This window comes from Notamacropus eugenii, chromosome 1 (assembly GCF_028372415.1).
Source record: "Notamacropus eugenii isolate mMacEug1 chromosome 1, mMacEug1.pri_v2, whole genome shotgun sequence".
NCBI lineage: Eukaryota > Metazoa > Chordata > Mammalia > Diprotodontia > Macropodidae > Notamacropus > Notamacropus eugenii.
In genome coordinates this window covers 666,184,146-666,207,058 of record NC_092872.1, presented here as the reverse complement: position 1 = coordinate 666,207,058, position 22,913 = coordinate 666,184,146, and the positions used below count along the sequence as shown (strand labels likewise).

The following is a 22,913-nucleotide window of genomic DNA, read 5'->3' as shown; positions in this document are numbered from 1 at the left end:
AAAATAAAATACACTTTTTTTTTAAAAAAAAAAGATGAAATTAGAAAGAATGCCTGGAAATGAACACAAACATAAAAAAAAGGCTATGCTGGAGTCATCATAATTTTAAACACACTCATGGATCACTTTTCCAGATATCACAGAAAGGGATAGTTTTAAAAGAATGGAAAAGATCACAGATGTTGCTTTTATTAAAAAAAGAAAAAAGGAGGCAACTGAGAAGACATTTGTAACTGCTGACCCAAATCCTACCTTTTCTCTTTTTTACAATCTATCTTTGCACCCAACTGAAAAGTGTCAGAAAGATAGGATTCTATTATGTCTATCATTTGTCAGTTTTTTAAAAGTATCTTAGTAGAACAAAATATTTCTTTAAAGACTCTTCTCAAACAAAGTCAAAGGATCATAGATTTAGAATTAGAAGGGATCTTAGAAGTATGACTTGCTCATTTTACTGAACAGGAGCTTGAGGTTTCTTGCCATACTATTCCTATGACCTTGAGGGACTTACTTGAATTCAAACAAATGGGAAGTCGTGAAGGCAATACTTGAATACAGGTTCTCTAATGCCAAATCCAACATTCTTTGTACTCTACCATGTCAATGTTGCCCAAATAAAATAACACAAGAATCTGTGACAAATGTGACTATGAAGTCACATGGCATAGTCAAATGACATAATCATGGCTATGGACTTGATTTAATGGCCTGCAAAGTATTAACATCCAACAAGACATAAAAAAGGAATATATTTGTTCACTTATGGTATTGGCCAGTGTCACAGAGATGCCTATTTCAGAGTTAAATAGAAACCTATCCCTTATCAATGGCTAAGTTCCCCAAATGCTTCCATTCATAGATGACCTGGTAATAATTATATTGAATCTTCAAATCCTGAAAACCTCCTCAGTGATACCTAGAGTTATTTGAAAAAAATCAATTTAACCATACATAGCAGAGGGGAGAAAAAGGAATACAAAGTAGCATCATATAGGAGAAGCACATGGCAATGGCGGGCAACAATATAAGCTTGCCCAAGTGAGCCCAAGACAGAAAAGTCTTAGAGTCTGAACTTCTGGCTGCTTTCTTTTTGTCTTTCTATTTCCTTTTCTGAATACAGGTCATATGTTACTGATCTTGAGAAAGGATGTTTCCAGCCCTGGGATTACCTCATGGATAATCTTTAGTTCCTGAGTTTCTGAGTTCAAGAGTCACGCACCAGCTGCCCAGAGGGAGAGATTTCCTTAACAACATTCTTCTCAGACGAGGAATATAACTCATAGCAGGATTGCCCTGCAGCTAAAAGACTAAAATCATGCCATGATGGGTCAGGAGAGCTAGACCTTGCCAACCTCTCATGATATTGTTATGGGTTATTCAGACAGGATAGGTTAACGGGGAGTATTTTTGTTCAGTGAAAAGTGTTTTGTTTTATTTTTTTGTGTGTGTTTCAGGCAGACATCGTGTAACTACATACTTGAGTATTTTATATTTCCTGTATTTGTTTATGTCACTGAAGAAGCATTTTTTAAGTGCCTGCCACATACCAGGCTTTGTGCTAAGCCCTGAGAATATAACAAAAGGTACAAAAACAGGCAGAGTCCTTGCTCTCAAGGAGCTCATGGACTGATAGGGGAGACACGATGCGAACAACTATGTGCAAACAGGATAAAACAAGATAAACTGGACATAATCAAGAGAAGGAAGACACTAGAATTAAGTGATATCAGGAAAGGCTTCTTGTAGAAAGTGGGATTTTAATTGGGACTTATTGTTGTTGTTGGTTCTTTGTTTCTGAAGAGGACCAAGGACATTGAGGGATGATGTCTTGACTTGGGAGTGAATTGGAGTTAAGTGAGGCACAGTTGCACAAAGTTGTCAGCCTTACTCTCTCTTCCAGAGTCACAAAAGTCCAAGGGCAGCACAAAAGTCAAGATGACGAGCAATGGCCCAGATGCAGTAGATGACCTTGGCGTCTTTGATGTTTGGCCAAACTCTAAGTGTTCCACAGGGTCTGCTTCAACTGCCTTCATGACCACTGGACCTTGAAGTACACCAGGAAGCAGAGATGAGGAGGGAGAGAATTCTAGGAAATGAGGGACAGTCAGTGAAAATGCCTAGAGCCAGGAGGTCGATTATCTTGTTTGATGAACAGCAAGGAAGCCATTGTCCCTGGAACACAGAAATCTAGGGCATATGGGGAGAGGTGAGGGTAGAACAAGATGTAAAAGATTGGAAAGGTAGAAGAGGGTCAAGTTATAAAGGGCTTTAAAAGCCAAGATTTTATAATTGATTTTGAAAGTAATGGTCTCTGGGGAGGGTAGGTTGGGGTGGGCCTGACATGGTTTTGTGATCTCTTTGTGTCTTATGCATTTTCTGAAGTAAAAAAAAAAAAAGCTGTCCTATACCTGAAACCATACTGTACACTGAATTCCTTTGCAGGTGAACCATGAGCCATACCTGTGCCTTATTCAGAGATTTCCCTGGTGTTTTATTCCAGTGTAGGGACATTCACGATTTACCTACCTGGAAACTAATCCCTCTAGGGTTAGGTTCTGAAGATAAAACCAGTTTTTTAGAGCTAGAGGCCTTTGAAGGTGGAGCTCCTAGGCACAGAGGATTATTATCCTCATTTTCCAGTTGAGGTTAAATGACTTGTCCAGGGCCATTCTTCTAGAAAGTGTCAGAGGCAGAATTTAGAATCAAGTCTCTCTTGATACTGATTCCATTTGGGAAATTGGAATTCTCCAAGAGTATTTCTCTTCAGTATTTTTCCAGTGACATTATATGGCTATAAATTTGTTAACACTATGACGAAGAGTCAATTTCAATTGATCCAAATAGCACAGTGATAGAAAGATTCATGGTGGAGGAAAACAGGCTGTAACATATTACCAACAATGACTTGTGGGCTAAAAGAGGAACAAAAGGCTCATGGATCGTGTGATATACACCATCAAACAGGGGACCTTTGCTTAAACATTTGCTTTGAAAGAATCTTTATTCAGCATCTTTATTCAGCAGCAGTTCCAGGCACTGTATTAGGTGATGGGGAAATAAACACTAAAGTGAAACACTCTCCGCCTTTGAGGACTTAACTCTTTTTTTTTTTTTTTTTGTGAGGTAGAGTTAAGTGACTTAACCCAGGTAGAGTTAAGTGACTTGACTAAATGTCAAGTGTCTGAAGCCAGATGTGAGCTCAAGTCCTCATGATTCCAGGTCTGGTGCTTTATCCACTGGGCCCACTAGCTACCCTGGGAGTTTCCTTTTTAATGGAGGAGACAGCACACATAAAGGCTGGTAGCCAGGGAAGGGAATTTTTGTCACAGAAATAGTAAGTGTAGCCACATGGCAATCGGCAGTCATGTCTGTTTCTAGAAGCAATAGTAGTATATCTTTGATTTCTGCTTCCAGAGAAAGAATTGGAAAGTGAGGATGGAGGTTGAAGGGAGGGAAAAGGTCTTACAGGTCATGCAGCAGGGAAGATAAGAAGATGTCCAGAGGGGATAAGTGTATGATTTGGAGCCAGACCCGGATTGGAGACACGGATAATCTCTGGATTCTATCAGAACCATGACGTTCCAACTGAGAAGAGTAAGTACCTACAGCAGTGGAGATAGATGACAGGATATCTGAGGTGGATGATGTTACAAGAGTTCACTATGTTCGGAGAAGAGGTTAATGGGACATGACTGAGTACAAAACCAAAAGAAATTAATATTAAAACATTAAAAAGACATTATCAAGGAAATATATCATGGGAAAGGAAGATGGACCAGTTATGTATAAAGGGAGACAAAATATGAAAAGCTAAAATACTACATTGGTACGCATATGTCACCAAAGGGACAAGAAGAAATACATTGTCTAATACGTTGGCAGTGTTCTTTATGAAAGATGTATCAAAGGATGCAGAGGATGAGAATCAGGGTCACAGAATTTGAGAGTTGGAAGAGCTCTCAGCCACCACTTAGTCCAACTTTTTCACAAAGGCAAAAGTGAATTGCAGTCTATACCCATGGAGCAAGTAGCCACATTAGTGAGATCCTAGATCTCACTAATGTATTGAATGAAATCTATGCTCAGGTCATTGTGCAAGAGCAGGGTGGTAGGAAAGTGGACTAGGAATCAAAAGACTTAATAGTTAATATGAGTTCCACTCCATATTAACTGTATGACTTTGGACAAACCACTTAATCTCTGTGAAGCCTCATTTTCCTTATCCTAAAATGAAGGGTTAGAACACGCAATCTTTATTAAAGGTCCCTTCCACCTTAAATCTAGTCTCCTACAGGATGCCTAAACTGCTGCTGCTTCTTGGGAAAAAGCTCATTATTACCAAAGCTCTTAATTCACCACAACAGTAGTCTCTCTTCCACAATGGTTTTTATATCTAGCTTTACTTGAAAAAATTGTCTGATATCCTATGTTGGAGAGATACACAGTGAGTGCTATCTATTAGTGATGATGACTTGGGCAGGATGTGATGTAGCTCCTGTAAGAGGGATTGATGGTAGTCAATGGACAGGAATTTCAGAGGATGAGAAGGTGTGGATGGGTTGGGATCTGCACCAATGGTGGAATGCCCACAGGAATGAAATCAGGCGGCCAGTATCCTGTCTTCTTTCATCATCGTTTTAATTAAAGAGAAGGTTTTTTTTAAAAAGTAATATTAAACAGCTGACAGATTTTGGATCTGCTGCTGCAACAACGTAAAATTCACTTTGTCTTAGGGCTGGCACAGCCACACTCCATGCTACTGCCCCTTACAGTGAACTCTGTCACAATCAGGAAAGAATTTTTTGAGTACTTTTTTTTTCAGAAGTTAAGTAAACCGATCCTGCATCTTGAGGTGATAAATGACTTGCTTTAAAAGCTTTCTAACTCACTTCATCCACAGCCCTTTACGTCTCCAAAATGGAAGCGATTTTACTGTTATGTATGTAAGGATTCTCTTCGTGCTTGGTCATTACTGACCTAGTAACTTGGTGTAAGTTACTTAAATTCTGTTTCTTTAACTCCTGCCTTCTCTATAAAACAGGGCCAAGAGGGCTTGCTTGCTTGGGAGGCAGCTTGGAGACAGCATGGCATATGCTGTGCATCAGCAGCTCCCACAAAAGGCAGGAAGAATTTGATGTGTGGGGGTTGCATGGAACTGGTTCTAAACTAGTGCTCATCTGGAAGAAATAGGAACGGCCAATACCGGCTCGCTGGTCTTTTCCCTAGTAGTAAGTTTGCCCTTCCTTGGAGGCTCTCATTGTTTCGCAATATTTTATCTCCTTCGCGCTAGTTGTGCATACTTGAGACAAAGCAAACTCAGAAATCCCCCACAGAAGGGAAAACCCTATTATTCCCATTTGTCAGTTGTGTAAACTGAGCAAAGTGACTTGCCTGACTTAGTGGTTTGGGGTACGGTTTATCAGCAGTACTGAAAGCCCCTGTCCAGAATTAGGACCCAAGACTGCAGCAAGAGAGGCAGAATCTTAGAAAGGGCTGAGAAATCCAGGCCACCAGATTGGGGGGGCTTGGGACCACGGGTGGAACGGGGGAGGTGGGGAAGGGTCGCCTTGGCCACGCCCCCCCGTGACGCAAAGGGACCGGCCCCAGTCTCTCATTGGCCTCTAAGGGCATCCGTCAGGATAGTGGCGGCGACCCGCCCCCTCCTGACTCTTGAAGTGGGTGGGTTGGAAGAGAAGGGGGCGCGGACAGCCGGGGGAGCCCCCGGACCAGCAGCAGCCTGGGCTCCGCTGCCGCTGCCGCTGTCTCTGCCTCTGCCGTCCGCGGAACAGCAGCACAGGTAGGTCGGTGGCAAAGTTCGAGACCCCCTAACTTCTCTGCGCCCCCTTGGGTCCCCAGTCTGGCCAAGAGTGTCCCCTCTCCAAGATCGAGGGCCAGACAGTCCTCCTAGGGGACAGGCTGCCCCTCCACCGTGGGCAGGGAAGGAGGGGCGGGTAGAGCTGTAGGGGAACCCCCGGAGGCCCTGGGTGAGGGCATGAAGCGGCAGTCGGCCTCCGCTCCTGGTACTCCATCCCTATCCTCTTTCCATGTTGTGCCTTTATTTCCCCGATGCCCACCAGCCCAAAGGGGCACTGATCGGTGCGAGCGCGCCTTGGGGGCTTGACTCCCGGACTGCGATCTCCGCTGACCATGCTCTCCTGGATTTGATGAATTAAAATAATTGGATCCCAGTCTCTCCCTTCTCCACCCCTGCCTCCCAAGTGGGCACAAGGCGCTTTATGTAGCTAGGGGTCTCCTGCTTGCTCGGACGTCCTATGGCTTTTCGTTACTCCCCGAACTCCTGTGGGTGTGTGCGGGGATGGGGGAGTGGGGGGGGGGGGGGGTGTGAGGGGAGAGGGGCCTTTGGGGACTGTCAGGGGACTGAAACTTTCCCGGAGGGAAGAATTAGGCGATTTATACCTTTCATAGCAACCGTGCGCAGTTTAGAAGTTCGCCCTAGCTTGTAAAGCTAACCACGCAGAACCTAGCGCTTATGTCACTTTGTGTTTCTTGTTCCGCCCACTAAGATTTCAGGAGTAAAATGTTAAAACTTTAAGAAAACATTAACTGAAACTGTTACAAACTGTAATTTTAAGGTTACTAGTTCTCTTCCAATGCTGCACTATCGTAAAATGACAGTGCAGAATACTTTCCCCAGAAATACTATGAATGTTCAAAATGACTCTATTTCATAGGTCTCAAAAGAAATATCTATATATGTCTACATATATATATATGCACACACAAACGTATATAAAACAAAGTAATAGCCAAAATATATTAAAAGAAAAATAAATGTAATAAACTACTCAACATTTTTGACCAGTCCCTTCCCACCTCCATCCACTTCAAATTAAAACTGGAATAGGTGGTAGACATAGGAAAGATTTCTTTAAGTAAAATAGTCAAAACAGATATCTCTTCCGTTTTAGAGGGAAATGAACGTGTTTGCTGATTACGTAGAGATCAGAGATACGCAGACTGCAAATTTAGATAGAGTAAACTTCAGTAGATGAACTCTATTTTTCTTTCCCTTTTCCTTTTGGGGAATTTGGGAGAGAAACAGGAAGTAGAGATTGAAAGAAAAAAAATCATTCACTCCACAATTGTAAACAATTTATATTATGTCAGTAAATATTTCCAAAGGTCCCTGGGGATGTTTGGAAAATCTGAAGCTAAGTAATATCAATCGCTGGAATTCCACCATAAGGTTATTTGCAAATTTAAAATGTTTTAAACTATTTATATAGCAAATGGTTACAGCAGTTATAGCTGAGCAGTTAAGTATAGTAATGGAGACCAAAAAGAAGAGTACTGGCATTCACTTTTGACTCCTTATGGTTACTTATTAGTGCTTTAATAGGGGCAGCTAGGTGACATGGTGGAGAAAGTACCAGACCTGGAGTCAGGAAGACTTATTTTCCTGAGTTCAAATCTGACCTCAGACACTTACTAGCTGTGTGACCCTGGGCAAGTTACTTCATCCTGTTTGCCTCAGGTACCTCATCTGCAAAATGAGCTGGAGTAGGAAATGGCAAACCACTGCATTATCTCTACCAAGAAAACTCCAGATGGGGTCACGAAGAGTCACTGAGCAAAGAAAGAGCCGTAATGATCTCTATATCATAGGTACGCTATAACTAATCAATCAGCGTAACATTAGGACAAATAATCGTAAAATCAGGTGACCAAGTTGCCATATTGCCTATGTTTACAATTGGATGGCTATCCACCCAATTTTTTAAGTGTTCAAATATTGGTAGTATACCACTCATGTCCTCAGAGTGTCAAAATCTAGCGAAGGCAGGCTTTTTTTTTTCTTTCAGTTGGTGTGTGCCTGCGTTCCAATATGTACAGCCCCAGACTTCTCAAAAGTTATCTGCCAAGACATTTTATATGTGTACATATATATATATATATCTTATTTAAAATTGACTCCAAATGGAAAGAGAATGTCTCACCGGTTTCACTGCTGCTGGTCTCGGGGCTCTCCAGGCTGTCTGGGGCTCCCCCGGCTGTCCGTGCCCCCTTCTCTTCCAACCCACCCACTTCAATAAGAATTCCCCTATTCCTCCTGACATAGTTACAAACTGTCTCATACCTTCTTCCACCAAGTCTTTTCATCTCTGCCTGACTTCCTTTCAGCCTCAGCTAAAATCTCATCCACTGCCTGCCAGAAATGCTGCTTGATTCCCTGTCATTTACTTTAATTTATCCTGTATGTCTTGTTTACCAACTTTTTTTTAATTTTGTCTTGTTAAACTGAGAACTTTTTGAGAGCAGGGACTGGAATTTTCCTCTTTCTCTGTCTCCCCATCACTTAACACAGTGTTATTAATAAATTAATAAATATTTGTTCACTTACTGATAGCAGAATCCAGTCATATGATAATGTTCTCTATGCTTGAAATTTAGTTGTATTTCATTATTACTCATGAGTAGGAATTTTTTTCTTGTCTTCCTTGAATCCTAAAGTAGTTCAAAATAAATTATTTGGAAGTTTTCAAAATTGCTTATTTTTTATTAGGTAAAAATTAGCATATTTAGCAAACATGTTTTTTGGGAAAAGCACTGAGGAGAGGAGATAAGTTATAAACACAAGCATTGTTCAGAATAGCGTGAGGAACTAAAGTACTATGAGTGTTCAGGGGAAGATGAGATCACTTCTGGCTGGGCACACCAGAGAAGGATTCATGAAAGAGATGGCCTTTGAACTGGTCTTTGAAGTATGACCAACAGGAGGAGAGGCCCTTTTGAGCTTAATGAAAGATGTGAACAAAGGAGCAGAGGTAGGAAAGCATGGACCATGTTAGGGAACCAGCAGGTTTTCTAGTGGAGTGATATGTTAATATAATGAGTTAAGACTCAAAGACCAGGCTGAGTCTAGTTCAAAGAGGGCTTCAAATGCTAGGCTGAAGATTGTAGGATCATATGCTAGACATGGAAGGTAATTCAGATAACATCAAGTCCAACCCCTTCATTTTACAGATGAGGAAACTTAGGCAGAGAGTTTAAGTGACTTGCCTAAGTTCAAACAGATAGTATATGCTTGAGACAGGACCAAATTCCAGGTTTCCTAACTCCAAGACTAACATTCTGTCTACCACCATCTAGCTGGAGTTAAGAGTATTCCATAAACAATGGGAAACTATTAAAATTCTTTGAGTAGGAGAGTAGTATGATCACAGCTGTTCAGGAATATTAATTTCATAGTGGTATGTAAGATAGATTAGTTGAAGGAGGGGAGATGCTTGAGATGAGGAAGCCGTTACAATTTTCTAAGCAAGTTGTAACAAGAGCCTGCGCTGAGGTGGTGGTGATGGAAAGAGAATATAGAAAGGAGGCCTGTGTAAGAAAAGTTGCCAAAGTAGAATTTAGTAAATGATTAAAGTATCAGAGCGAGGCCTGGTGAGTTTAATGGACTGCTAAATATATGAGTCAGCAGTACAATAACTGAAAAAACTAATGGGAACTGAGCCTGCATTAAGAGAAGCACAGGGTTCCTGATGGGAAAGAGGATAGTCACTGAAGAGTGATTAGAACAGAACAGGTAGAATTTGCAGATGGGCAGATCTTGGCTCAGTGTTCTTTCTCAGTGTGCTTCGAAATGTCCTAGAATGGAATGAGCTCCCTTGGGAAGTTGTGTGCTTGACCTCTTTGGAGATATTGGGGCAAAGGCTGGATGACTTCTTATTAGATGTGTTGTAGAAGGGCCTTGTTAGGTACAGGTTTGTCAACCTGTTCTTGGAGATGTGCCAGGCCTAGAGGCCTGTGGGCTACCCGAGTCTTACCTTACCTCTATCGGAGGTCTTCGCCTGGCCAAACCGGATACTCGTATGAGAGAAGAGACCTATCAGAGTCGAACAAGGGTTGAGCTTTATTCAGGGTTCTGGTTACAAGTGCAGGGGAATTCTTCCTTAGGAGGGAGCGAAGAATCTCCCAAGGAGGCAAAGATCTTACAATAAGAGATTGGAAGTAGAAGTGTAAGTGGGGAGAGAGGGGGAGGGGAGAGAAGAGAGAGGAAATGCGGAGCCTTGTGTCCTCACACGTGGCCCCTCCGCCCAAGAGAACTTTCAGGCTTTCCTGACCCTACTTAAGCTCTCCCGTCGCGTAGTTTACATGTCAATACCGAGCCTGTTAGGTAACAACAGGTGTGCCCCAATCCAGGACAGCCTCCAGAGCGGGGATGCTCCTCCCATCACGTATCTCATGGGAAGAGGCGAAAATACACGAGATAGCTCGGTCTCCTCCTCGATTCCTGGTGACATTATGGGGGGCCTCGTGAGAACTCTAAGATTTAGAAGTTCCCACCTTTACCTGCCCGAGACTGTCCACATGGAATTCAGCTTCCAACCCCAGCAGAGATGCCTCCTAACTATGAGATTCTGTGATTTTGTGAAAAAATTCTTGACGGTTTCAGGTTTGAATGGTTAGGAAAATGGTAAATGTTAATTAACAGAAATAGAGAAGCAGAGCTTTCTTTTGGTTTTTTGAGGAAGAAGGCAACGAATTGCAACTTGAACATTCCCTAGAGAGATGAGCGAGTAAAGTCATCTAGAAATGAGGGTCTGGAGGTCACTAGAGAGATTGGGGACAGAAATTTGGAAGTTTTCCATCCAAAGATTATGATTGGAGTTACAGGAGGGAAGATCATCAAGGGACAGAAAGAGTAGGTAGAGAAAAAAGGGACAAGGAGTCAACTTTGGTGGAAACCCTTATATTTAGGGGTACAAATAAAATTTAATAAAATGAATATAACATCATAGATAACAAAGGTGAAAAAAATCAGTTCAATCCCGTAAGCATTTATTTGGCAACTACTGTGTGCTGTGTTAAGCACTGGGGATACAAAGATAAAAATGAAAGAGTCCTACCCTCCAGGAGCTTATACTCTATTGAGCATAACATTCACAGCTAAGTAAATTCATACAAAATAAGCTAAGTTCGTGTGTGTGTGTGTGTGTGTGTGTGTGTGTGTGTGTGTGTGTGTGTGTGTGTAAAACATACAAAATTATTTCAGGTGAAGCAAGGATAGAATTAACAACTGGTGAGATTGGGAAAGGGTCAGCCTGTGCAAAAAGGCCCAGAGGCAGGAAACAGAGGAATCTTGTCTATGGGGTACAATAATGGGCCAAGTTGGCTATAATGTAGAGTTCAGAGTACATGAGGGGGAATAATGGAAAGTAAGTCTAGAAAGATAGATTGGGACCAGATTATGAATAGCTTTAAATGTCTAGGCAATAAGGAGATGCTGATGCATTTTGAGCCCAGGGTGACATGGTTAGACCTGTGCTTTACAATTATACATGAGGCAGCTATGTGGAAGATGGATTGGACAGGGAAGAAAATGGAAGCAGGGAGAACATTTAGATGGCTATAGCAGTAGTCCAGGTTAGAAGTGACAAGGAGTTGAACTAAGATGGGGACTGTGAATGAAGTAAAGAGATTGGGAAGTTGTCTAGTTAAAATCAATAAGTTGACAATTGATTGGATACATAGATTTAGGGAGTGGGAAGAATTTATATGACAGATTACAAACCTTGTGGACTGGAGAGGTGCCCTCCATAAAAATAAAGAAGTTAGGAGTGGGTTTAGAGGGAAAGATAATCCTATTTTAGAAATATCGTTTTAAAGATACTTATGGGACATCTAGGTCGAGATACCCCATAGACAGTTGGTGATGTGGGACTAGACTTCAGGAGAGCTGTGAAGGGTAGATGTATATAATCAGACAATGTCCGTGTAAGAAGGGTCCTTAAATCCATGAAAGTTAGTGAGATCCTGGAGAGAGAATTGAAGACAGAGAAAAGAAGAGGCTCTCAGATAGAGCCCTGTTGTGAACCAGTGCTTACTGGGCAGAACATGGTTGACAGTCCCACAAAGGAAAATGATGAGAAGCAGTCAGATAGATAAGAGGAGGGTCAGAAAGAGCATTATCACAAGAACCCAAGAAAGAGAGAATATACAGAAATGAAGTCAATAGTCGTTGCTTAAATACTTTACTATGTGCCAGGTACTATGTTAAGTATACAAATAAATGCAGGGGCAGTCCCTGCCCTAAAGGAGCAAACATTCTAATGGAGGAAAAACACACAGCTATATATACACAAGATACATATATATAATACATATATATGCATATATACACAAATGTGTGTATGTATATATATATATATATATATATATATACATAGAGAGAGAGAGGGAGAGAGAGGGAGGGAGAGAGAGAGAGAGAGAGAGAGAGAGAGAGAGAGAGAGAGAGAGAGAGAGAGAGAGAGAGAGAGAGAAAGAGAGAGAGAGAATGTGAGTGAATTAAAGGTAATCTCAGAGGAAAGGAACAGCATCAAGGGAGACTAGGTGAGGTCTCTGGTAGAAAGCAGGATTTGAATTGAGATTTGAAGGAAGCCAGAGAAGCCAAGAAGTAGAGGTGAGTAGGGAGGTCATTCCAAGCATGGAGGGCATTTAGTGAAGAGGCCTAGTGTCCTATGTTGTGTACCAGGAAGAGCAAGTAAGCCAATGTTTTGGGATCATAAAATATACGAAAGGGAGTAAAGTATAAGAAAACTGAAGAAAAGAAGGGCTTTAGCAGCCAAAAAGTGGATTTTATAATTTGTCCTAGAGGTAACTGGGAGCCATTGGAGTTTACTGAATAAGAAGGTGATGTGGGCAGACCTGCACTTTAAGAAGATCCCTTTGGCAGTTGAGGGAAGAAGGAAAGGAAAAGAATATTTTCAAAGCAACCACTATGTGCTTGCCACTGTGCTAAGCACTTACAAATATTATTTCAGCAGAGTAGAGGATGAGCTGGAGTGAGGAGAGGCTCAAAGCAGGGAGACCAACCAAGTGACTGTTGCAGTAGTCCAGGCGTAAGATAATGAGGGTCTGCATTAGGATGGTGGCTGTGAAAGAAAGGAGAAGGGGACATATATAAGAGATGTCATGAAGGTAGAATGGACAGAGCTTGGCAACATATTGGATAAGATGGGGGTAGAGCAGTGAGTGAGAGTGAGGAATTGAGGGTAACATCTATGTTATGAGCCTGGGGGACTGGGGAAATGGTAGTGTCCCCAATAGTAGCAGGGAAGTTAGAAAGAGGGAAGGGTTTGGAGGGAAAGATAATGAATTCAGTTTTAGACATTGAATTTAAGATCTGTATGGAATGGTGCATTGTAGATGTTCAGTACACAGTTGTAGATGCAAGACTGGAGGAGGAAAAGATAGACATGAGGGTCAAACACTGGAGATAGTGAGAAATCCTTTAGTGACAATGGAAAACAGTCTAGTTTCCTTCTAGACTGGGAAGAATTAAGAAGTGAGTGAGAGGTAAGGAAGTGGGGCCAACTAGTGTATGCAGCTTATTCTAAGAATTTGGCTCCTAAAGGGTGAGATGTAACATGATTGCTTGAGAGAATGGCCGGACCATCAGAGTTTTTGTTTGTTTTATTTTTGGGGGTGGGGGGGTGGGGGGAAGGGAGCAGTAGAGAAGGAGCTAGTGGATAAAGCACAGTTGAAGATTAGAGACAGGGCATATAAAAGAGACATGCCCTAAGTATAGTCTGGGAAGAGTGAGGTCACAAACACATGTAGCAGAGTTGGCCTTGGTGAAAAGCAGGGTCAACAATTCTCAACAATCCTTCAAAGCAAAGGAACAGAGAATGGAATGTGTATATGTGTGTGTGTGTGTGTGTGTGTGTGTGTGTGTGCACTAAATATGTCAGCAGTCTTCTGTCACCTTAATGTAGACAGTCAATCAACAGGTATTAATGCAGACCAACTGCTGCAGGTAGGTAAACCCAACAGCTCCCAAAATGGCAGTGCCTTCCAGACCACCAATCCTGCTACCAGCCATCATCAAGGGAAGCCACCCTTACACACATCCCACTTGTCATCTACCTTATTCTTCCTTTCTTCTGTTCCCCTCCCAAGTAATCAAAGAAGACCCAGACAAGAAACTTCTCATACCAAAGCCTTTGCTATTGTCAACTTGTATTTAACTATAGAAATAAATAGGGTTTTATCAATGGAAATGACATTAAAGAAGATACATTACAATCTGCTTTTTCTCTGTACCCGATGGACCAATGGACCTTTTCATCTGGCTTGTAACTGAAACTTTCTGTATGTGTCATCTTTCAGCAAATAAGCTCCTTGAAAGCAGGGACTTGTTTTAAAATATATAAATACACACATATGTACATATGCATAAAAACACATCTCTTTACATATATACATATGTGTATATGCACACATGTGTATATACATTATAGTGTTGCATAATACATAATTATATATCTATATCTATAGCAGTAGCTATAGATGTATATATACACATATATTTCAATGCAAGGTAATTTGGGAAGGAAGCCGCTAGGTTTTGGAGAGATCAGAAATGATTTCCAATAAAAGGTGTTACTTGAGCTGCATTTTGAAGGAAGAAAGGGATCTAAGTTTCTAAATGTATTTATAGTTTCATCTGCATAGTTAAGTGACTTGGATAAGATAAAAAGCATTTCATTTTCATGACTTTAAGTTTCATGGCTGAAGGTTAACAATGGAATTCTCCAAGCTAGCAAGGGAAAACTCTAGTGTTGATAGCCTCACTGAATAGATAAATGTGTAAAATTTATTAAAACTTCAATATAAACCATTTGTTTATTCTGATGTTGTAATAACCATGAATGATGCACAACCCAATGATGCAATTATTGGACCAGAGAAAAAAATCCCCAGTGTGAAGGAAACCTTTTTTTTTTGCCTAAATGCTAGTAGTGTGCTATTGTATTAAATTACTATAGTATGGCTGATTTAAGGCTTAAGTTTACCTGCTTTCCTAATTAATGAAAATGTTTCATCAGTGCTCTCCTACCCTGCATGCTCTGGAGATAATAAGAAGCAAAGTAGTTGGTAGATGAAATAATGGATAATTGACTATAGCAATGGTATAATCTATACCTTAATTAATGAAAACTGGTGCTAACATGGATAATGGATAATAATATGGGAAAAGATCTGTTATGGATAAGATCTGGAAAAATGACTGGGAAAATAGTGGATAATAAGAAGGAATGGGGACCAGGAAGACCAAAAGTTGACAACATCCGATTATATATGCTACCATAATCGTATTCCCTTTAATTATAATGAGGTTTCAAATGTGTTTTGATGGGTCTATTGACAGATTCCTAATTTTTATCTTCATGATTGCTGTAGAAATTCCCTTAATAATGCTGTAGTAGAAACAATTCCAGATGCTGAGTCTGGAGACCAAGATTCTAATCCCAGCTCCCATACTTATAATGTGACCATGTAACCTATATAAATTTAAATTTCTCATCTTTAAGATTTGGATTGCAATTAGTTATACTACTTGCCTTGCAGAATTGTTGAGAGGAAGGCATTTCGTATACTTTAAAGCACTGTACATATTTGAATTATTGCTATATTAATGATAATGCAGTTATAACCTTTGAGAAATTATTCTTTGTTATATATTATAAAAGAGCCTATTAACTTATATATTATTAAATAAGCAATTAACAGAAGCTTGTTGAATTAAATATTGTACAGTTATGTTATAATATTAACATTAGGACTGATTTGTTCACAAATGACATGCAAGGAAATCAGATTTTTGTTGTTAGTATTTGTTGTTAATGGGTCTTTGAGTAAAGAGATAATTAAAATGAGAAATTAAAATGGAGATTAGTCAAGAGGATAAATTGAGATTCTTTTAAGAATTTTGTTATTTTTTATTCTGAATTTAATGAAAACCAATAAGGTGAATTCCATATTTGAAAGAGAATAGAAAAGATCATGCTTGAAAACACGAATTTTTATTATGTAGAGTTTGATTTTTGTTTTATGCGTGTAATAAATTCATCTGTGACATTCAAAAGTCCTGGTTTATAGTTCCTTCTTGCCATCCTTTTGTTCTCCTCTATATATTTTAAAAGAAATGTTTTAATAACTTTCTATTACTAACTTTTAAACTCCTTTTCCCTTAAAAAACCAAAAAATAAAATTCTTATAATAAATATGCATGTTCATAACTTGGCATCTTCCCACCTTTCTAGTCGTCTTACATCTTATCACCCCTCACATACTCTGCAATCCAGTCATAGATGTCATTCTTGCTGTTTCTCAAACAAAATGTTCCATCTCTCTACTCTGTGAATTTTCACTGACTGTCCCCATATCTTGATCTCTCTTTTTCCTAATTTCCACCTACTGGCTTCCTTCAAGTCTCAGCTAAAATCCCACCTTCTGCAAGAAATCTTTCCTGATCCCCATTAATGCTAATGTCTTTCCTCTGTTGGTTAACTCCAGTTTACCCTGTATATATCTTGTTTGTATATAGGTGTTTGCACATTATCTCCCACATTAGACTGTGAGCTCCTTGTAAGGAGGCACCATTTTTTGCCTTTCTCTGTGTCCTCAGCCCTAAGCATAGTTCCTGGCACTTAACAGGCACTTAAATGCTTATCAGTTGATTGACTAGATAAACAAACAAATTCCCACATTGGCTGTGTCCAGTGTTGGACATGTGTCTTTCATTCTGCACTTTGAGTCCATCACCTTCCTGTCAGGATGTGAATAATGTGTCATCATCAGTCATCTGTAATCATGGCTAGACATTGATCAAGGCTCTTGGGTCTTCCAAAGTTGTTTTTCTTTACTATGTCATTGTAGAAGAAATTGGTTCTGTATTGGTATTTGTTCTGTCCACTTTATTCTGCATCAGTTCATAGAAGACTTTCCCACATTTCCCCGTCATTTCTTATCATAAACCATAATTTGTTCAACCATTCACCAATTGATGGGTGTCCCTTCAATTTCCAATTATTTACCACTCTTGAGGAGCTACTATAAATATTTTATATCTTTGGGTTCTTTTCTTTTTTCTTTGATCTCTTTGACTTATAGGCCTGTCAGTTATATTGCTCAGTCAAAACATATGCACAGGTTAGTGACTTTGGGGGCATAATTACAAATGGCTTTCCAAGATGGCTGGACCAGTCCATAGCTCTCCTAATAGGACATTAAAGTGTTTGTTTTTACATATCCCCTACAACAGTGACCATTTTTCCTTATTGTTATCTTTGCCAAGACATTAGGTCAAACTTCAGAGAGGTTTCAGTTTGTATCTCTCTAATTATTAATGATTTGTAATATTTTTATATGATTGTAGATACCTTTAATTTCTTCCTTTTGAGAACTGGCTGTTTGTAACCTCTAGTCATTTATCCTTTGGGTAATGGGTAAGCTTTGTTGAACAAGAGTATTGGGAGTATAAAAATGGCAACAAATATTATGAGGGATAGGAGATAAAAAAATTTTTAAAAAGGTTATTTTTCCATTATTTCTCTTTGTAAGCATTTAGGGTATTATATTTCCAAATAAAATTATATCTTAGGACTCTGAAATGTTTGTACTTGTGGTTTGGACTTCTTAATGGGCCAAAGTTCTTCAAGGAATTATACTCTTCATATTTATTTTTATCAATTTAAAGTTAGTACTGTATATGAATATAATTTACATTTCCATAATAATAAAAGCTCCTGTTCCTAGAGCATTGTAAAGTTTGCAAAATTCTTTCTTAGCAACTACATGTTGAGGCAGGAAGTGTGAGGATAATTATCCCCAATTTAATAGAAAGGAAAACTTGTTGATGGCTACGTATAGCTGTCTTTCTTCATATGAACAAACTGATAGTATATAAGTAGACTTTCAGTTCCGTGAGGGCAGGGAATTTTTTTTTCTTTTTATTTGTTTATCTAGCACCTAGCATAGGGCAGGGTATGCATTAGGCAATTAATATTCAGCTGAATGAAAATAAAAATCATCTTAAAGAATTGTTTCTGACCTATGCTCTGGGGGAGTATAAGGCTACCCTAAAAATCAAGTAATAATTTTGTGTACGTGTTCAGTTGTGTTTGATGGACTTCCATGGCAAAGATACTGGAGTGGTTTGCCATTTCCTTCTCCAGTATATTAGACAAACAGAGGCTAGGTGACTTGCACATGGGCTCATAGCTACTGAGTGTCAGAGGCCATATTTGAACTCAGGTCTTCATGATTCCACACCCAGCACCCTGTCCACTGAGTCACCTAGCTGTCTCATCTTTAAGGATCTCAAAACCATTTGGTGATGTACAAGTTGTTTAGTCTCAAACTTTCTCCTCTAGAGTGTACCTTCCAAGATTTGAACTCTATTGAGTAGAACGGCTAATTTTACAGTCTGGATTTTGATAATGTTCATGATCCCAAGTTCACAATAACTGGGCAACATGATGATAAGTTGTCAATAATTGTACCAGTCATAGATATTTGAATATACTTAGAGACTTAGGGCTTGTAAGCATTAGGCTATGCCTAACTAAATGAACAGTATGAGCAAGTAAAAATTTTAATTTAAACCCAAACCTTGACCCTCAGCACAAATACAGTGCTTCTTTGTGTTATTGATGCGTACTGAAACTAGAATTGTTTTTCTGACTATGATGTTAGAAGATCTTAGAGGAACTAGTTTACGTCTAGGTGGTAAAAATGATAGGCTGATTTTTTTAAATAAATTGATTGGTAAGACTAAGCTAAAATAATATTTAGTATCCAAATGTGCTTTTTATGCTTCCAAAATGTTTTCAGATATGTGGTCTGACTTGTTTTTAACAATCCTATGATAGAGCTAAGGCAGTTAGATGGAGTAGTGGGTCGAGTGCTGGGCCTGGAGTCAGGAAGTTCAAATCTGGCCTCAAACACTTAACTGGCTGTGTGATCCTGGTCATGTCACTTCACCCTGTTTGCCTCAGTTTCCTCATCTGTCAAATGAGCTGGAGAAGGAAATGGCAAACCCCTCCAGTATCTTTGCTAAAAAAAACCTCAAATGGGGTGGTAAAGAGTCAGACACGACTGAACAAGAACAGCATGATGTAGACAAATAAAGCGTTCTTTCCATTTTGAAATGGGAAGACTGAGACTCGGTGATGTTAAGTGATTTTGCTAAGATCACCAAAACAGTGATGGTGCTAGGACTGAAACTGGAATCTTTTCCACTTGTTTCTATTTGAACACAGTGAGTCATAAAATATATTTCAGCATTCAAAACCATAATGTTTTAATTCATTGAATGACCCCGTATCTCATCATATAATGGCTAGAATATGTACACACACACACGTATGTGTATTGCATAAGTCCATCTGTTAAGATACTACTTTCTCTTATTGAATGTCAGTCAGTTACCAAGGGACTAATACTCCTGTAATGACTAGATACTGAAGCAAATTTTCCTGATCCTAAGAGGTGTTTACTGTCTATCTGAATCCTTCTTTCTTTCTAGAATCAAAATGGCAGAATTTTTGGTGCAAGAAGGAACTGTAGATTGGAAGGAAAGGTGCATAGCCTTGGAATCCCAGCTCATGAAATTTAGACTCCAGGCAAGCAAGATCAGAGAGCTTTTAGCAGAGAAGGTAAGTTTTTCCACTCTCCCTTAAAATGTCTACTTAAATATAGAACTGAAGTAATTTGTCTTTTTCAAATCCAAATTCAGCTGATAAAAACACAAGTCTGACCATGTCATTCATTAAACTCCAGTTACCCTTTATTATTTTTATTGCTCTACTTGGCATTTAAAACCCTCCACAACCTTGCCCCATCTTACCTTTCCAACCTTATTACATGTCACTCTCTGTCACAGGTTGCACAGTGAAGCCACACTGACCTTCTTGTCTGTCCTCACGGGACCTTTTCCCAAGCCGAGACCCATCTATAAAATGTACTCCTCCACCTGCTTCCTGAATTATGACTCAACTCAGGAACTACTTTCTATAGGAAGGTTTCCCTGGTTCCTCTTAGATGCTAGAACATTCTCTTCTCAGACCTCCCATCACCCCGTTACCTCTTATCTCCTTGGTATGTGTTTCATAGCTGCATATGTACATGTTTTTCCTTGTTTCCTCCTTTAGAATATAAGTTTTGTGAGGGCAAGAACTATTTTGCTCTTTTTGCGGGGGAGGGGGAGGGGAGAGGGGAAGGGAAGTGTCTTTACTTACTCAGTACCCAGTACAGAACCTAGCACATAGTAGGCACTTAGTAAATGCTTGATTGATGAAATAATATTCTAATTATTCTATTAGTAGTAGTAGTATTTTATGTTGAAATTCTAATTATTCAAGTTAAACTTTTCTAAATAATAAAAATAACTGATACCTGTCAGTTCTTTAAACAATATATGGCATGTTATTATTCAAGGTTTAGAGTATTAAGATGAAAAGCATGTCTTTGTAATTACAAGTAGAATATATATGAATTGAAAGTAGGTAATGAATGATTAATGGGTGGCAAAATAGATACTTTGATTTTTGCCAGATGAGTGCTTTTGGTTTGACTGATTTTAGATTGATTAAATATTTTGGAAAATAGGGTGAAAGTGGTTTTAGAACAAAATATACTGATACAGAGACAGCTAGATGACTCAGCCTGGAGTCAGGAAGACTCTTCCTGAGTTCAAATCTGGCCTCAGACACTTCCTAGCTGTGAGACCCTGGGCAAATCACTTAACCCTGTTGACCTTAGTTTCCTCACCTGTAAAGTGAGTTAGAGTAGGAAATAGCAAACCACTCTAGTATCTTTGCCAAGAAAATCCCAAATGGAAATACAAAAAGTCAGACATGGCTGAAAAACTCAATAATAACAACACCGGACAGAGAATGTTTTTCATCTATTTTAGAATTGATGTTCAATCATAGCATCTATCAAGTATATATTATATATGTGAGTACATGTATAGTACTTATACTTATTACCAAAGTGGCAGAGGAGTGGCATAGTAAATAGGGTGCTGAGTCCAAAGTCAGAAAGATCTAAGTTCAAGCACTTACTAGTTACATGACCCTGGGCAGGTCACTGAACTGCTCTCTGCCTCAATTTCCTCAACTGTAAAATGGAGACAAAGTAGTTTTTCTATAAATGCTTATTCCCTTCCTTATTATCATTGTCATGTTAGCTAAAACCAGATGTAGTACAATGAGTTTCTACTGAGAGCCCTACCCAGGCTTCACAATGTTCATAAGGTAATGTTAGGTAAATAAGGTAAGGTTACATTGTGAAATGTACATAAGGTAAATAAGGTAATGTTCTCATTACCTTATACCGATATGGGAAAGTGATCAGAAGAAATTATAGGCAATTTCTCAATCTTCACTACTTAATATAATATTAGGAACTAACATTTCTGTACATAGTGCTTTAAGTTTTCTTACAGTCATTATCCAAGTTAATTCTCCAAACCACCCTGTGCTATTGTCATAATGACTCCCGTAAGAAGTTTATAGACTGTTTCTTAACTGTAAGCACTTCGAGGTCTTTTGAGATGGGTCATACCATATTAGGATCGTAAAACAAAAAAGATATCAAGTCCAATTCCAATTGCTGGCCAACAGCTTGTTTTTCTGTCATTAATTTGAGCCCATGACGGTGAGGATTTTGAGGCTTAAATGTCACAAGTGGCCTATAACTTTGTTTTCCGTTTTGTAGCTGGAGAAACTAATGTTAAATCCCTTAACTTGAGGCAAATAGTAACCAGATGTTGGTGATATATTTTTTAGAAGATAAATCTCCAGTTTCAGATTATTTTCATATAATTTACCTCTTTGTAATTAAAATAAGCATGCCATCCCTTTCTCTCTCTACATCTTCCTCCCACCTGACCTCTTCACAGTCCATGCAGCCCGGATCCATGAAGCCAAAACTGTTGTTCCACTGCTCAAATGCTCCTAGATGGTTCTTTATTTCCTGTCATGCCCCATTTCCCATTCTCCTTATTTGTGTAGATGTTATATACTTCCTTTTAGATTGTAAGTTCCTCAAGGGCATGCAGGAACTGCATCATTTTTCATTTTTGTTTACTCAGCTATTTGTGCAGCAATATCTTATATCTAGTAGATAGATGTTTTACAAATAAATAGCTGTTGAATTGAAATTAATTATTATTTGAAGCTTCCACAGATCTGTCATCTTAATGAATAATGTAAGTATTCCCTTTACTGACAAAGATCAGAATTCACTGGAGCCTGACTGTCCTGGGTGGGAATCTTATCCATATCTCTCTACCATTCTTCCACAAGGAGGGGCTGGCAGTAAGAGAGATGATGGAAGTAGAATTGACAAGATTCTGGAAACTGATTGAATGTGGAGGGTGAGAGAGAGGGGGAAGAGTCAAATGTCTTAAGCCCAGGTAACTGAATGGAGGGTAGTGCCATCAGTAGATGTAGGAAAGTTGGAAGGGGTAGTAGCAAGTGCAGTCGGGAAAGGTAAATTCCATTTTCAAAATGTTGAATTTGATGCTCTGGGATAACATGCAGATTGAGATGTCAAACAGACAACTAGAGATGTAAGACTTGAGGTAGGGGAAAAGATTGGGGCTGAAAGGAGAGATCTGAGACTTAACCTAAGTAAACATGATAATTGAGCCCAAAAGAGAGAATATATAAAGAGAAGTGACTGGGGATGGAAACCTTGGGAATCAGAAAGATCATGATGAACCAACAAAGACCAAGAAGCCAGAGACAAGGAGATTTTTTTCCTCCTCAGTAAACCTGTGAGTCATCTTTGTGGAAGCTCAGAGGGAAGACCTTCTCCCAATGTGGATCAGCACCTTCTCTGTAACTATAGTCTTAGATAGTTTCATGAGGCACTGAGAAGTGAAGCATCTTGTTCAAGATCACACAGCTAGTATCAAAGGTGGCTCTTGCAACCGGATCTCTATCCACTACACTGTGCTAGAGGGAATACAAGACAAATATCATTCAGGTCATGTAGGGAATTGAGTTTCCTTGCTAGCTGGATTGTCTGTGACTAAAGGAAAGTATACTAAGAAAGTAAAGTATACTAAAATTAGAGAGGCAGTACGGCATAGT

General features: G+C 39.4%; 1 protein-coding gene across 4 annotated transcripts in view; it reads left to right on the top strand.

The window, feature by feature from the left end:
* The first annotated feature begins 5,670 nt into the window (after positions 1-5,670).
* PLEKHH2 (pleckstrin homology, MyTH4 and FERM domain containing H2) overlaps positions 5,671-22,913 on the top strand; it is a 121,193-nt gene continuing 103,950 nt past the window's right edge. For 3 of the 4 annotated variants that reach the window (XM_072635736.1, XM_072635735.1, XM_072635733.1), the window contains exons 1-2: positions 5,671-5,797; positions 19,337-19,466. In XM_072635736.1, coding sequence (XP_072491837.1) covers positions 19,344-19,466 — 123 coding nt within the window. In that variant the 5' untranslated portion in view covers positions 5,671-5,797; positions 19,337-19,343. Of the gene's footprint in view, positions 5,798-7,495; positions 7,627-19,336; positions 19,467-22,913 lie in introns of all 4 variants that reach the window. The other variant, XM_072635734.1, reaches the window with a different exon arrangement.